A 16,063-nucleotide genomic window follows, 5' to 3' on the forward strand; every position below is an offset into this window, starting at 1 on the left:
AGGTTATCTGCTTTTAAGGTTAAATGTTGGGAAGGGGAGAGGAAATATTTACCCATATTCAGAAGATATCCTCTTGTCTGGAAAGTTGCCTAATGCTGGTGTCAGCAAAATGCCAGCTATTGACTGCTGAATGTATGCCAACTTGGAAATGAAATACAAGGCAGTAAAAACCCAGCAGAAAGTAGCATGATGGAGTGCACATAAAATTGCAGTAATTAATTATAAAAGTAATTTGTTTATATTACAAATGGATTCTAATGAGCTTGGAGAAATGACCAAATGACCAAGACTGAAGATTTTAAGACATAGTGTCTAGCTTGTCAAATCATAAAATTATGGTCAGATATTTTTTTTTAAAAAGTGGCAACAAGCCATTTAAAAGTTCACCTCTTTGAATCAGATGATTTAGTTAACTGTATTTGTCTTTTGACATGTGCTATTTTTGAGCATGACTGATTTAATAATGGCTGGAAGTATAAATACTTTCAGAGTCTTGGAAAGGTCAGTAAGCTGTCAATGGTCCCTCAGTTCCTGCTTTCGGCTCAGTATGGTCATGGGGCTTCTTTCAGCTGTGGGTCCAAACAACTTGTGATACACCAAGCCAAGTTTCCAAAGGGGTAGCTGTGTTAAGTTGTTGCAGCCAAAACAGCAGAATTTTGTGGTACCTTAAAGAGTAACACAGGGACGTGGGTGGCGCTGTGGGTTAAACCACAGAGCCTAGGACTTGCCGATCAGAAGGTTGGCGGTTCGAACCCCCGCAACGGGGTGAGCTCCCGTTGCTCGGTCCCTGCTCCTGCCAACCTAGCAGTTCAAAAGCATGTCAAAGTGCAAGTAGATAAATAGGTACCGCTCCAGTGGGAAGGTAAACGGCGTTTCCATGCGCTGCTCTGGTTCGCCAGAAGCGGCTTCGTCATGCTGGCTACATGACCCAGAAACTGTACGCTGGCTCCCTCGGCCAATAAAGCGAGATGAGCGTCGCAACCCCAGAGTCGGCCACGACTGGTCCTAATGGTCAGGGGTCCCTTTACCTTTTAAGGACTAACATATGTATCATGGTAAAGGCTTTTCCCACAAACTTTGGCAGACAGGGAAAAGCAACTAAGACAGTGATGATTTGTGTTAATGCTCAAGTGTATGCAAAATAATTACTTAGATATTCATGAAACACTGTTGATAACAGAAGCATCCTGGCATTGATAAATTAATTCAACCCCTGTAGTGGGATTAGAACCTGTTATTTCAATTCAAGCCACAGGTGATAGATTGAACATCTTGAAAGTGCTAATTCAGCTGCTTTTACCCTACCCTGAAATTTCCCATCGAAGTTCCATTGTTTGGTTTATGCTATAATAAATGAACTAGTCTCTAAGATACCACAAGACGCAGGTTTGTTGTTTTCCCCACATTAAACACAATCCTCCAGGCATGGATGGCAGTAGACTTCATGCACAGTAAGCTTCCGCCTGGAACTAGGAAGTCAGAGGGGACACATAAGGGCATTGAAAAGACAGAGACTTCTCTGTCTCTTTAAACACTTTTTTAAAAAGTCATTAAAATCAATTTAACTTAAAACGGCAGTGTTGAAAAGCTGTTCACCATTCTTGCTTGGAGATCCTTTCTCATTTCTGCTTCCCCTTTATTACCTCCCAGACGAATCTGGTTGCAGTTTGGCTTGCATCTTTTATGTTTTTAAGGTGATCACTTTCACACTGTCCACAATTGCTAGCAGCGCAGAACCATGGTTTACCACTACCTGGATGAGATCCAGCATGCTCCCCTTCCAAGGGATCCTGGGTTATTAAGCTGGCCAATTAAACTAACCAGAGGTTTGTTGCCTTTGATTTTTGTTTCATTTTTTAAAACCAGGGTCCCAGGTTCACTCAGACTCATTCTGGCTCATCCACATAGAGCTAAACCACAGATTAGTGCAGCATATGAATAAGGCTACTGTCCCAGGGACACAGTCTGACAGATATGCATGGCGCTGCATCCATTGAATTGCCAGACTACTAACAGGAGGATATGATTACAGGAGGGCCACGAGAGGCCCACTGCAATATTGCTTCCCCCAACAAGCTGAGCATCTCTGATAAGAGAGCTGTTGCACATTTAGTTTGCCCGGTGCTTTTACCAATTAAGTTTCTGGGAGCTGTTATTTATACAAAGCTCCTCTTTAATAATAATAATAATAATAAACTCCGAAGGTGCAAATGTCTTCTGGCAAATAGCTGCTCTGGCTTTGTGGACCACAATATCCTTCAGAACTAGCATAATTTTATTGCTCTTCTAAATCAGCTCTTAGATTGCTCCTAGGTACATATTTTTAATAACCTTGCCAGTGGAAGTTCATAAACATATTATGTTGCTCATTGAAAACCTTCCACTTCCATTCAAATAATGTGGTGCAGCATTGGGGTGTGGGATACTATAGAAAACGTTTTAAAAATATTTTATGGAAGGATTGAATGCTTTACTGCTTGGATGCATTTGTGCTCCTTGGAGCTTGTTTCTGTTGTCCGAATGTCGGTCCTGAAATCCACTGCAGTTTCTTTATGATTTTAACAGGAACTCAGCATTGCAAACAACCATGGTGCAGGCTTCTAATTTGAAGGGGTTCAGGCTTCTGACTCGAGTGCGGTGGGTGGGGGTGGGCCATGCCTTTGAGGCTTCATGGCAGAATACATTTGGCCAAAGTGGATTGTCTGCTGCAGTGCTGCAGTCTGGCTGCCCTTTCCTTTCCCACCCTCTGTAGTTCCAATTACTCGAGCTCAGCACAAAGGCTGGCAGCGGAGAAGGGTAGGCAGTGTGACAGGAGAAGAGGCGCGGGCCAAACTGCTTCCTGACATGTAGCTATTTAAAAACTCAGAAAGCCCTTGTGTGCATCTGCAATTCGCAACTCGGTGGGTACCACTACTCTAGCACGGTGGAAACAAACTGATCCTTGCCCTTTTCCTTCCCGCACCTGAACAGTTCATAAAATTGTGGGGATTTCCCCCCTCCTCCATTCAGGTATATTCAAGGACAAGTAGCATTCTCTCCTCAAGCCCTCAGAGAAGCCTTAGTTCCGAAGCAGATGGAGAGCGGCAGTTCAACCTGAATGGCAACAGCATCCCAACTGTAACCCAGGCACTAATGACCATGTACCGGAGGCGTTCACCTGAAGAATTCAACCCTAAATTAGTAGGTCACGCCGCCTTCTTTCCTTTTTTTTTAGCTCTCATTTAGATTACTGCATTAATTGTTAACAGATGTGAACTATACCTTCCTCATACCAGCAGTGGGTGGGAACAGATGCAGGAGTGGGCAGAGCAAGGTGACTCTTACCTTGGCACAGCAGGTTACACTCCAGCCCTGCCAAAGTGTCACAGGTTGCTACACACACCAGTCATCTTCCATCCAGGCAGGCGAAAGGCGTCATAGCAGCTCAAGGGCACATTGTACCCAGGCAAAAGCACTCATGTGGTGTTTGGGGATGGAGTGGGGCCAAAAAGAGATGCCTAAAAGGCTGCATTTGGCCGCTGGGCCTGAGGTTCCTCCCCACTGACTTAGACCTATTAATTTTCCTTATGGATTCTGTTGTCAACAAGGTGGAGGGAGAGATTGATGGGGATCCCAAGAGTGGGGGAGCCTCAGGCCCAGAGACTAAATGCAGCCCTCGAGGCCTCTCGCTGGCCCTTGGATCTCTCTAAAGGTCCTCCCCCCCCGCAGCAACATTCTCCTTGAGTGTTTTTGCCTGACTGAAATGTGTCCTTGAACTCTCGTTATTCTCCATCCAGGAAAGCAAAAAGGGCTAAGAAATGGATGTGTGTTTGTGTAGGAAACTCACCTACTACTGTACAAAGGTAATTTGCACACCTTGCTGTACCCACTCTTGCTGCTAGCCATGCCCGCCATGGGTATGTAGCCCGCAGAAGTTTTCCCAGAAGGGAATGTGGCTTTTGGGTGGAAAATGTTCCTCGTCTGCATGTCATTTTAGTGTATTTTGAAATCATCATGTCATAATAGTTAGTGCTTGTAGCTTTTTTGCAAATATGTCTGTACATGGGGACGTACATAAATGCTTAGGAGGCGACATCAAGATGAGAAAATGTCATGTTAAAAATGAGTATACTGAGAAAGCTTTGCTGAAACACCACTCCTGATAATAAAATTAAGGATTAAATGACATTTTGGGTGGTGGCTTCTTCTTTTGCATTACAGGATTGTGTTACACAGCGTTTTTAGTTCTGTATATCGCACTCTCCATTATTTTTAAGGCAAAAGAATTTTTGAAAGAACAAGCTTGGAAGATTCATTTCGCAGAATATGGCCAAGGCATCTGTATGTATCGGACTGAGAAAACAAGAGACCTTGTGCTGAAAGGTATTCCGGAAAGCATGAGAGGGGAACTCTGGCTACTCCTGTCAGGTGGGTATCAGTAGATAACATTGTTTTATTAATGGTAAGTCAAAGGTTTCCCATATTATCTTTTTCCTTCTGTGGAGTTCATTATGTCAGTGCCCTAGTGGACATGTTGGCTGCAGATAAATGGAGATTGACAATTGCACTCCTAAGTTTGTTTACTTAGAAGAAAGTCTCTCTGGGGAATTTACTTGCTGGTAATTGTGTTTAGGATTGTGGCCTAAATTGGTGAGGTATATTTTACCAACCAGTGAAAACGAAATAAGAGATTTGGAAGTTCAATTTCTTGGCTTGCTATTCACTGCCAGGAAACTATTTTTCTTTTGAGTCAATCAATAGTGCCTGCCTGGTAGCCCAAAATAATTTTGCTTCAGAAGAAGTGTACAGCAAAGCATAAAGGGGCCCTTCACACTTCTCCTCTGTGATGTAGGCATAGGTGTCAAGTTCCACAAGGAATTTAGTTAACAGCAGGCAGGTGGACTAATTTGTAGTTCATTAAATTGCTAGGGATTGGCTTTTTTAAATTAGAGAGAAATGAACTTACCAGTTAAATCTGTTCTCCTGGGTTGAAAAAAGGAGCAGTGAGAGCTTTGTCCATGCACCTGAACACACTTCCAATGCCCTACCGTTTTTGCTTTATATGCAGCACCAAGACAGAGAGAGACGGAACGATAGAATTCTCAGTTTGTGCAGCCAATCTGGGGTCAGCTGAGGATGCCTTGCTGAAGTGCCCCCAAATCATGGAGCCAGCAGTGGGACTTATAACTCAAAGCAGGCTTTTTGTGGGCTTGCATAATAGGCGTGAGAAACTATTAAGGGGATTGCAAATTTCTTATGACCTATTTATAAGTAGCTTACCACAGAACATAAAACTGCATTCTGCTATCTTATTTGAATGAACATTTCCCTCTCTTTCCCTCTTCCTCTCTCTCTCTCTCTCTCTCTCTCTCTCTCTCTCTCTCTGTGTGTGTGTGTGTGTGTGTGTGTGTGTGTGTACAGAAACACAAACACACTTGTTAGTATGACTGTATTTGGGGTTGTATACAGAATATCTTGGATCCCTCACAGTAGGCTTGCCACTAAGTCTGCAAAACTTTTCATAGAAGAGGAGGCAGGTGTGTTAACTCACTGTGGTAAACCAAAGGTCTATGACAGTTAACTTGAGCGTGGGAGGTTTTGTAAGAATAGGACCTGATTATTGTACTCAGTGGCTGAAATCCAAAGAATCACTTCAGGCACATTTGAATGGTGAGAGAGTTTTTTAATTATTTTAACAGCAAACCCTTATGCCATATCACAGACTTTGTGAAAACCTTCTTAGCTTCAAAAATGATTTGCCAATTAGCATTGCGGGTGAGGGGGGCATGTCCTTCTTGGGCATGCACAACTCACTGTGCAGTTGTTTTGGATCCTGGCCTATATCTGTAACCTACTTTCTCTTTTGTCAATTTTGCTCTGTTGCATTTTTAGGAGCTATTAATGAAATGGCCACCCACGCTGGCTATTATGAAGACTTGGTGGAGAAGTCTATGGGGAAATACAATCTCGCCACAGAAGAGATTGAGAGGGATTTGCACCGCTCTCTCCCAGAGCATCCTGCATTCCAGAATGAGATGGGTATTGCTGCTCTGAGGAGAGTACTAACTGCTTATGCATTTAGAAATCCAAACATAGGATACTGCCAGGTAATTCAAACTCATTTCATTTTCAAGAACCCAAATTCCTTCACTCATCCCTCTATTTATTGTTGCACACAGAGGCCAAACCTTCTGTGCACTTATGGTAAATTTTGATCTAGTAGAGTAGGTTGGAAATTTTAAATCTTCCTGGAATTTAACAAGTGGGACTTGCAGCAAAATGGTGCAACATATGATCCCTTATAACAGGGATTCTCCTTTTCAAGGTCCAGCCAAGCAGGACATTCAACTCTTCTCTCCTCCCCTCCCCCCCCCACTTGGGTCTTTTCTGGTTTTCATTTCCAACTGACACTGCTGAATATACTCAGATGGTCATTGGGCTTGTGTGCATCTGGATGTTTAAGATTTTGTCTTTAAGATTTTTGGGGTGGGGTAGAACTTCTGCAAACCTCAGGGAGCCCTTAGCATGCTGATACATCCATCTTGTGGCTACTACAGAACCACCAGCACCCACCACCTGGTTTGCCATTAAAGGGAGTGACTTTGATTTAAAACTGGTGACTGATTTAAAACTGCTGTTATGTAGTAACACAGTAGACTACTTCTCCATTTTTAGTCACATATCTTGGACTTTGAAAAGCATGGCTTTTGCCTCTGCACATTTCCAAGGGAATGGGAAATGAGGGAGACTGAGAGAGAGAGAGAGAGTCAGTGTGTGATAACTTGTTGACATTGGCCAGGCTGCATGGTTCAACATCTTTGAAAAATACTTTGTGGAATCACTTGCTACTTTCTGAAACTAGGCCCAAACTAGGGCTGTTGTTGATTGACTCTGTTATCTAGACCATTTAACATCTAGTATATGTACTTTTGAATGTACTTTTTTCTAGGCCATGAATATTGTTACATCGGTACTGCTTTTGTATGCAAAGGAAGAGGAAGCATTCTGGCTGCTTGTGGCTTTGTGTGAGCGCATGCTGCCAGATTACTACAACACGAGAGTTGTTGGTATGTCAAAGGAGACTTGTAAGAGCATAATCGCTGGGAATTTCAGACCTAATTCTTAAACTTCCGGAAAGTGAGGTTTGGGCTGCCAGTGGGGGAGGGATACTTGAATTCATTGATGCTGAATGACATTTGAGTGGCTGGGCTTCTGCCTTGTGTTTTGGAGAACTGCCTTTTATATCTTGTTTCACATCATGTCCAAACATAGCCATTCCGTATTTTGTTTCTAGTCTATAAAATATATTTTTTGTTTTTAGTCTGCAAAAGTCAAAATCAATCAAGACCTTATGTTATTATGATGATCCAATTAGAGCAATAGGACCCAGAGTAATGGATTTTTGTAATGTTTGTCAGTTGCATGAAGCAGATTCTTTTCAATACATAAACACAAAAAGTAAATTAATGATGAAAGGATGATTCCTGAGTGGCAAGATATTGTAATGTAGTTCAGTGTAAGCTAATTGCAAAATGATTCCACACTGCTTTTCTAGATAGGCTTAAATGCACGTTCTATGAATCAACATTTCATATATGTCAAATACTGATTATGTCTCGCAGGAGCTCTGGTGGATCAAGGTGTCTTTGAAGAGTTAGCTCGAGATTATGTTCCACAATTATATGACTGTATGCAGGACTTGGGGGTCATCTCCACTATATCCCTTTCCTGGTTCCTCACACTCTTCCTCAGTGTAATGCCCTTTGAAAGTGCCGTGGTTGTTGTGGACTGTTTCTTCTACGAAGGCATAAAGGTGATATTCCAGTTGGCGCTGGCTGTGCTAGATGCAAATGTTGACAAGTTGCTGAATTGTAAAGATGACGGGGAAGCGATGACAGTGCTTGGAAGGTAAGTTCTGCCTTTGGGAATCTCATCTAGTCCAACTCCCTGCAATGCAGGAATCTCAACACACAGCGCCCCCCCCCATCCAATTTGAAACCATACAGGACCCTGCTTAGCTTTTTGCAAATGTGCTGGCAGTTTTATTGTTAACTAGGATGGTTAAATATTTAAGTATCTCCCCACAGCTTCTTCCCAGCACTGTAATTGTTATGCATTAAGTCTAGACTATTTCATTGTAATGCTGAATTTATAAGATATGTATTGAACTGCTTTTTTGCTTTGTTTGAATTTATAATGTCTTATAACAAATTTGCTTTTACATATTCCAGTTGTTATATATGTTGACAGTAAGTAGGTGTTTGGTGTGAGCTACATTCAGCACAGTTCCATGTGGAAAAGCAGCATATACATAAACTAAGCTTAAAATATCTTGCAGTTGGGACCGTCGTACATAATGCTCTTGCAACACACCACTCCCCTATTTAAATCAGTAACATTTCATTGCCAAAAGGGCTTTCCATGTAATAAAGGGAAAGCATAGCCATTAAATGAATAACTTTGACTCATCGTGTTCTGTCTCCCTAATTAGCTACTAGCTAGCATTGGAGCAGCTTTGCTCGAGTCTTTTACCCCCTTCCCCCCGTCTCTGGCACTATGATTTTATTTTATTAGAAAGAGCTGCCTTAGAGGAGCCACTAACATGATTCAGTGCCACGTAGTACTGACAGTGCTGAACTGGCAACAGCACCCAAAGCAAAGTCTTTCCCAGCTCTGTTACTAAGGGCTCATAGTGAGAAATCACCCAGGGATCTCATGCATGCAGAGCATATGCATTGCAACTGAGTTATATGGCGCAGTCTCTTGATACAGACTGAACAACAGTCCAAGCAAGCCTATAGAATTTACTAGCCTCAAAAGATTTTACTAGCCTGTTGGAATGGCAGCTGCATTTGCATGCTGGGTGTAGAAAATGGGACTTTCCTCCTCTAGCAGCCCACTTGGTTTTCATGCTGGGTTGAGAGGAGGGATGTCGCACTCAGTCCATTCTCCACTAGCCCACAACATTCACCCTGCATGGCATTCCTGAGAGCCTATGGCAGGCGTAGGCAAACTTGGCCCTCCAGATATTTTGGGACTACAATTCCCATCGTCCCTGACCACTAGTCCTGTTAGCTAGGGATCATGGGAGTTGTAGTCCCAAAAAATCTGGAGGGCCGAGTTTGCCTATGCCTGGCCTATGGCTACTAGGCTAGTGCTTAAATTCAGGTCTCTCTTATTCAGAGTTTAGTCACAGGATATACTGTTCTCTGGGAAGCCTTTTCTTCCACATGATTTTCTGTGACAATCCAAAAGCCAGACATCCTACTGCTTGACTTCCATCAACAAGCTTTGCCAACATTATTATTTTCATTTAGCTAACTGGAAGGGAGCAGCTGAATTGCCTTAGCTGAGCCATTATCTCCCAGTCTCCATCACAAACACAAGGTTGTTTAGTAATTGTCTCCTTTACAGGGTTGATGCTATAATCTGCAATCATTTGGAGTTCATTCTGAGCTGTTTAGGAACATTGGAAGCTGCCTTTATTCCCTCAGACCATTGGTCCATGTAGCTCAGTATTGTCTACCCTGACTGGCAGTGGCTTTTGAGGGCTTCAGGCAGGGGGCATTTCCAGCCCTTACCTGGAGATGCCCATACTAAGCACTGTTACAAACCTGAATTTGCTGGGTGTGAGTGTTTTAAATAAATTCTGGGGGACAAATGGAATGTACAGTGCTTTTAAGCTTGGATTAATTTTACACACAAAGACGTGCCTTACAGTGCTTCCATTTGATTCCTTTTCCCACCTGTAGGTATTTGGACAGCGTGACCAATAAGGACAGCACTCTGCCACCAATTCCTCACCTTCACTCACTGCTCAGTGACGATGTAGGGCCTTATCCTGAGGTGGATATCTTCAGGCTCATCAGAACTTCCTATGAGGTGATTTGAGGAAAAAATATCAGTGATTAAATGTAAAAACGTGAGGAAACAAACACAAAAACAAGCAACATGTTAGGCTCCAGACTGTTCTAACTCCAGGTCATGTATGAGCATATTAAAAAGTGCAGGTCCCAATATTGATACTTCGGGAATCTCACTTCTCCCGTCCCTCCATTTTGAGAACAGTCCCATTTATTCCTGCTCTTTGCTTCCTGTTCTTTAACCAGTTACAGATCTGACTGTCTAGGTTTACAGCAAAGCTGAGTGATAATTTTTCCCCTTAGAAATTTGGAAGCATACGGGCAGATTTGATTGAACAAATGAGATTCAAACAGAGATTGAAGGTGATCCAGACTCTAGAAGACACAACCAAACGCAATGTGGTAGGTTCTTGGAGTGCCATTTTAATCAATTGTCTCTTGAGTTTTGGTTTCTAATGCCTTACATGCACCTAAACTCTTTCTGCTTACAAATTTTGAAAGGTACGAACCATAGTGACAGAAACCTCTTTTACAATAGATGAACTGGAGGAACTCTACGCCCTTTTCAAGGTAAATTTGAAATAGCTGTCTAGTTTATTCATTGTTTAGTAGTATTATATAGGTTGCCTGTGTACCCTTCCATATATATTTTCTCACCGATTTCAGTGAAATTTCAGTTGATTGTCAAAACAGTTTGAAAAAGGAAAAAACTATAAGCTGTGTTTGAGTTCAACCCTTAATGCAGAAGCAACTATTTCACTTCCACTTTGATGGTAAATATGAGGATGGAATATTTTAATTAAAGTAAGTGTAGATTGGGAAATGAAACCAACCATATAATTGTCATGTAGATGCTCTTTCACATTGGTAATCACAAGTAATTGTTGTTCTTGTGGTTGTTGTTTTAAAAATCCAGTAACTTTTTGCAAAAATACCGTTGCAGTATATGTTGAAAAAGGAACTCAGTAGCAATCCAGAGAGCTCAGATCCATGACACTAACTTTGGAGAGGCAACCCTCCTTTAGTTGTTGTTGTTGTTTTATTCATTTATACATACATACATACACCTGGCTGGGTTTCCCCAGCCACTCTGGGTAGCTCCCAACAGAATACTAAAAACATGATAAAAGATCAAACATTAAAAATAGGGCTACTTTCAGATGTCTTCTGAAAGTCAGATAGTTGTTTATTTCCTTGACATCTGATGGGAGGGCGTTCCACAGGGCGGGTACCACTACTGAGAAGGCCCTCTGCCTGGTTCCCTGTAACCTCACTTCTTGCAGTGAGGGAACCACCAGAAGACCCTCGGAGCTGGACCTCATTGTCCAGGCTGAATGAAGGGGGGTGGGTATCCTTCAGGTATACTGGGCCAAGGCCGTTTATGTCAATTACAGGAGCAAGGTCCCTATAGCCATTGTATAATGGAAGCTGAGATGTATATCAGTACATATGGCCAAATCTGGACTTCACTCTAATGGGCAGGAGCATCATCTGTGTGGAGTTCAACTTGAGGGACAGCCCCACTGGCAGAGGGTGGAAGAAACTGACTGAAATCCTCAACATCACCTCCCATACTGTTATTGAGGGTTGGGGAGCCTCTGGAAATGTGTAAGAGGAGAGGTGGCACTCCTGTCGCCACCACGTTACTAGTGGGATCCCTGCACTTGATCAAAAGCCTTCCATGAATGGAAGGAGCCTTTCTGTCTGCAGAAGGCAAAGTCTGGATAGCATCCTTTTCTGCTTGCACAGGTTAATAAATCTTGAGTTCCAGACAAGAAAAGCAGGTTATAAATGTAATGAAATCTGTCGATCAATAAAATGCTTTTGCATAGATGCAAGGTTTGAACCGGGCAAGCTGGACTCTTCTTTTCCATGGTTGACAGTTGTGTCCCTGATCATTACTCACATGTGTGGAGAGGGGGTGTATAACCAGTGTTTCCATAGCACCTGTGAACTTTTCATAATAGAAAAGATTCTGTGACTACAAAATGTAGGTGGTGTAATCTTATTTAGGTTCTGTGTTACGGTTGTGATTTATGGAGAATGGGTCATCCTGGTACATAGGCGCCAACTCCTAGGGGCTGAGATTCCTTCTGCTACCCCAGTAAAATATTTGAGGGGGGCATTCCTCCCCCTCCCAGTTGATGGGCATTGCCATTCAAATAGTGTGCCATGTCATGTGATCGATTATGCAGGGTGGGGCTTACCTGGGTCCCCTCCCAATATTTTACTCAAGTTGGCACCTCTGTCCTGGTATTGCAGTAATAGTCCTGTAATGTTAACCACTCTGTGTGCCAACTCTAGGTCAGGTGAAATTTGTCAACAATTGCATTTGTTCAAAAGTAGCATAAATTATGATGGCAGATGCTGCTGCCAGAAGAGATATGAATATTGTCCTAATAATGGCAATGTCGTGTGCCTTGCTTTTCTTCAGGCAGAGCATCTCACTAGCTGCTACTGGGGAGGCACCAGCAATGCCACGGACCGCCATGACCCAAGCTTGCCTTATTTAGAACAGTACCGTATTGACTTTGAACAATTCAAGGGCATGTTTGCTCTCCTCTTTCCTTGGGCCTGTGGTACTCACTCTGATGTTTTGGCGGCACGCTTGTTCAGATTGTTGGATGAAAACGGAGATTCCTTAATCAACTTTCGGGAATTTGTCTCTGGACTAAGTAAGAAGAATGCATGTATTTAACTGCTTTACTAAACCTGAGGCCTGTCTCTCCCAGTTGCATTAACTGTGAAATCATTGGCTTGGTATGCAGCCTTATGTGAGATAATTGCATTTTAAAAAGTTATATACACATGTGTTCTCATGACCTGGATATGTTTATATCACTGGCAGTCATTTTAAAGCAATAGTTTAATAGGAGCAATTACTATTCTCTTCCCCCCCCCCAAAAAAAACCCATTCAATTATATATTTTTGAATGTAATAGAAGGGAAATATCAGAGCTTATACCTGTTAACCTGCAGTTTTTATTTGGATTTGGATTCTGCCATTAAATAAAATAGATATATATTTATTGTGTAGTAATTACATAATAAGCCATAATCTAAACACATTGGAACGCTTGAAGTGTGTAAAGAATTTGTCATCCCAAAAGCCAAGCAACATCTGAATTGCGCTCAGCACATTAATGCCTCAATATCTTGTGATTAAGAATTTTAAAGAGGTACATTGTATGCCAGTAAAGTTTGCTCATGGCATATTGTCTTTTCTAACAAAAGTCCTGTTTATCTGATGCATGTGAAATTCTCATATAGTCAAAGTTTTCCCCGGCATGTACTCTGCTGTGAGATAATATGGCAACACTTTTTTCAGATTAAGGCAATGGTGGTGGGTGGATTCAAACAAACAGTAAACTGCAATTATGCAAATATATTCCTAAGCAATTGAGATGCGTATTGGATGTGCGCACAGTTTACAATCCCCAAAATAAAGCTAAAGTCCAGTATTTAACTGTCTGATCCCTCTTCAGTAGTTAATTTGGAATACATGAGTTTATTTCTTCAGACATGGAGTCTAAATTGTATCTATGTGGCCACATTAGATGGCTTACTACATTATAACCCTTGTTTTCTCTATATAGTATCTAAAGAAGCAGGTAAATCCTTCCCTCCCCCCCCCCTGCACTTGCTATGTATGTTTGTGGAGGATACATATGAATAAGGTATAATTCCTTATTTAAGATAGATAACTAATTTCTAAATGTCTGGGAGATTGTGTGTGCCACATTAAAATATAATTAGTAATTCTGATACAGCAAATGTGACTTCTTCTAGGTGCAGCATGCCATGGAGATCTTACAGAGAAGCTGAAGCTACTGTATAAAATGCATGTTTTGCCTGGTAAGTAAGAGGAGGGCCATTCCGGATACCTAAAGATTCCGCTAACAGTGCCATTCTTGACCTCCTTAACATGAGAATAAGACCCACTGAACTTGGTGGGCCTTACTTCTGAGTAGACATGCATAGGATTGCATCTGTTGATGGGACATTTGCTGTAACTCATCCACCAACCAGTATTGGGATTTCTATTCGCGCATACTAAATGGGAGTGGTAGCTGTGCTCTGAGGCATAGCCATAACTCTGTTTGTCATCAAAAAGATATGCACGGCAGTGCTAAATGGAATAAACATATAGACCAAAAATAAATACATAGCATCTAGTTACTATAAATAACAGGTGGAGACTGTGCGGCCATCTAGATCTTTTTTGGACTTCCCAGTCCCATCAGCCCCAGCCAGCATGGCCAATGGTTAGGGATGATGGGAGTTGTAATCCAGCAGGATCTGGAGGCTACAGGTATGCAATAGTTTGTTGTTTCCATTATTATTAAAACATGTGCCATTAATGTCTAGGGCCCATCCACAAATTGCCCTGACATTTATGTGTTTGCCTTGTGATGCCCAGCACTGGGCTTCCGAGAACCTGCATGTTTCAACAAAGACCATAATTAAGCCTTTGTTCATCTAAATTGGCACATATAAGGACAGCTGTGCCCAAGACTTTCATATCAGACCTTTAAGACACATTTCTATATAGGAAATGCTGTTTCATAAATCTATCCATTAGTAATTTATTATTGCCCTGAAATAGATTGCTTAAAAAAAAAATCTGTAATATATATTGGTAGTGGGAGGGGGTTTGGCATTTTTGATATGTACAAGTGGGTTGGTTGATATGTCCAAGTATGATGATGCTTGATGCTTCTATGCGCAGACCCATCCTCGGATCAAGAAGAGCCGGATTCTGCTTTTGAAGCAACACAGTACTTCTTTGAAGACATCACACCAGAGTGTACACATGGTACTGGACTTTACCTCAGATCTTTCCTCTTTCATGACTGCATCAATTTCCCAATTTCCCCTTCAAATATAAACTCAAAGGTTCTTGCACCCAAAATAAAACAGAAGCCAGCTGCAGTTTTCTCTCTGAATATCAGGACTGTGGATTTAATAAATCATCCTCTTCCCTCTGGCCATCTGGAAGGGAAAAAAACCACATCAGCTTCATGGTTGGAGTAGTTTAAGTTTCTGGGTAGAGGGGAGTTTCAGGAGACCAGAAAGTTGTTGGATCATTTTGGTGTACCCCCTCTGTGAACAAAGGTCACAGAAATTTCCTTGATGTGAAAAGGGAAGAGCATATCCGATCACCTTCTCTGAGGTTGTGGCTCAGGCTGGGTTCCCAGTTGAGGGTGAATAGGCACAGAATGGTGTATAGAGGCAGCAGAAATTAGCTTTTATATATATATATATATATATATATATATAAATATATATATATATATATATGGGACGCTTTTTTAAAAAAGATGGTACTCAGATGAATTGTGCCATCGTCTATGGTATGTCATGCCCTCTTGTGTGGAGAGATTGCAGCAGGATGCCCACATACCAAAAGTGTGATACTTGTCAGCTGTGTTGGGGAAAAAGAGAGCGATGAATTCCTACATGTCTGGAAATACCCTGAGAAGGCCTGGCTGATACCAGCATTCCTGAGCTTGTGCTTAACTAATGTAACCAAATGTGTAAATACAGAGGTGTCTCAAAGTGCATTAATTTTGTTCTTCCTGTGCATTAGTTGTTGGCGTAGATGGCAGGAACAAACATGGAGCAGATGAGGGTTTCGTTAATGTGAGTGTGAAAACTGAAAAAGGTATGAAGTTAAACTGGAGGGGATGGGGAAATATTTTTTTATATCCAACTTCTTCCAAAAAAAAATAATCTTGCTTTTTGGCAAAACATTTGTGTTAGGTAAGAAGAACTCTCAAGATAATAGAAACTACCTTAGAATGTGGAGCCAAGAAAATAAAGCCAAAGCAAAGAGTGCAAAGGACTTGCCCAAACTCAATCAGGTAAGCTTTGTTAACACACAAAAAGGTGTGTAAGATCTCAGTCTGTGTATCCAGCAACTAAGCACTGGGTAGGTTGTTGAGTGTGCAAGTAGTGCATTCTGTAACATAGGTGGTATGTTAGTCCCTAACACTTCTAAATGCAAATAAAGGAGCCCCTTTCCCACTCCCCCCCCAGCTGGCAATCAGTGATAAAGCTGGCAGCTTTATCAACAGGTGAATGCGTGCAGCAACCCATACAATGATCTGTGGATCAAATCCTTTAGTCATTTTTGAACAAAAATGTAAGACCAAACAGTGAATCACCTTTATTTTATTAGCAAGATTTAAAGAGGGATGTTGATAGAATATTGTTGATGC

At 41.8% G+C, this 16,063-nt stretch overlaps 1 protein-coding gene across 3 annotated transcripts in view; it reads left to right on the top strand.

The window, feature by feature from the left end:
- The window catches only part of TBC1D9 (TBC1 domain family member 9), a 49,506-nt gene that overhangs the window by 29,553 nt on the left and 3,890 nt on the right, over window positions 1–16,063 (top strand). Inside the window, exons 8-20 of one of the 3 annotated variants that reach the window (XM_053403313.1) lie at window positions 2,971–3,180; window positions 4,257–4,407; window positions 5,872–6,086; window positions 6,929–7,046; window positions 7,602–7,887; window positions 9,732–9,861; window positions 10,146–10,244; window positions 10,344–10,412; window positions 12,277–12,517; window positions 13,632–13,697; window positions 14,572–14,658; window positions 15,433–15,485; window positions 15,606–15,706. In XM_053403313.1, the coding sequence (XP_053259288.1) occupies window positions 2,971–3,180; window positions 4,257–4,407; window positions 5,872–6,086; window positions 6,929–7,046; window positions 7,602–7,887; window positions 9,732–9,861; window positions 10,146–10,244; window positions 10,344–10,412; window positions 12,277–12,517; window positions 13,632–13,697; window positions 14,572–14,658; window positions 15,433–15,485; window positions 15,606–15,706 (1,826 nt within the window). Of the gene's footprint in view, window positions 1–2,970; window positions 3,181–4,256; window positions 4,408–5,871; window positions 6,087–6,928; window positions 7,047–7,601; window positions 7,888–9,731; window positions 9,862–10,145; window positions 10,245–10,343; window positions 10,413–12,276; window positions 12,518–13,631; window positions 13,698–14,571; window positions 14,659–15,432; window positions 15,508–15,605; window positions 15,707–16,063 lie in introns of all 3 variants that reach the window. The other 2 variants (XM_053403311.1, XM_053403312.1) reach the window with 2 other exon arrangements.

Source organism: Podarcis raffonei, chromosome 9 (genome assembly GCF_027172205.1).
Source record: "Podarcis raffonei isolate rPodRaf1 chromosome 9, rPodRaf1.pri, whole genome shotgun sequence".
Taxonomy (NCBI): domain Eukaryota; kingdom Metazoa; phylum Chordata; class Lepidosauria; order Squamata; family Lacertidae; genus Podarcis; species Podarcis raffonei.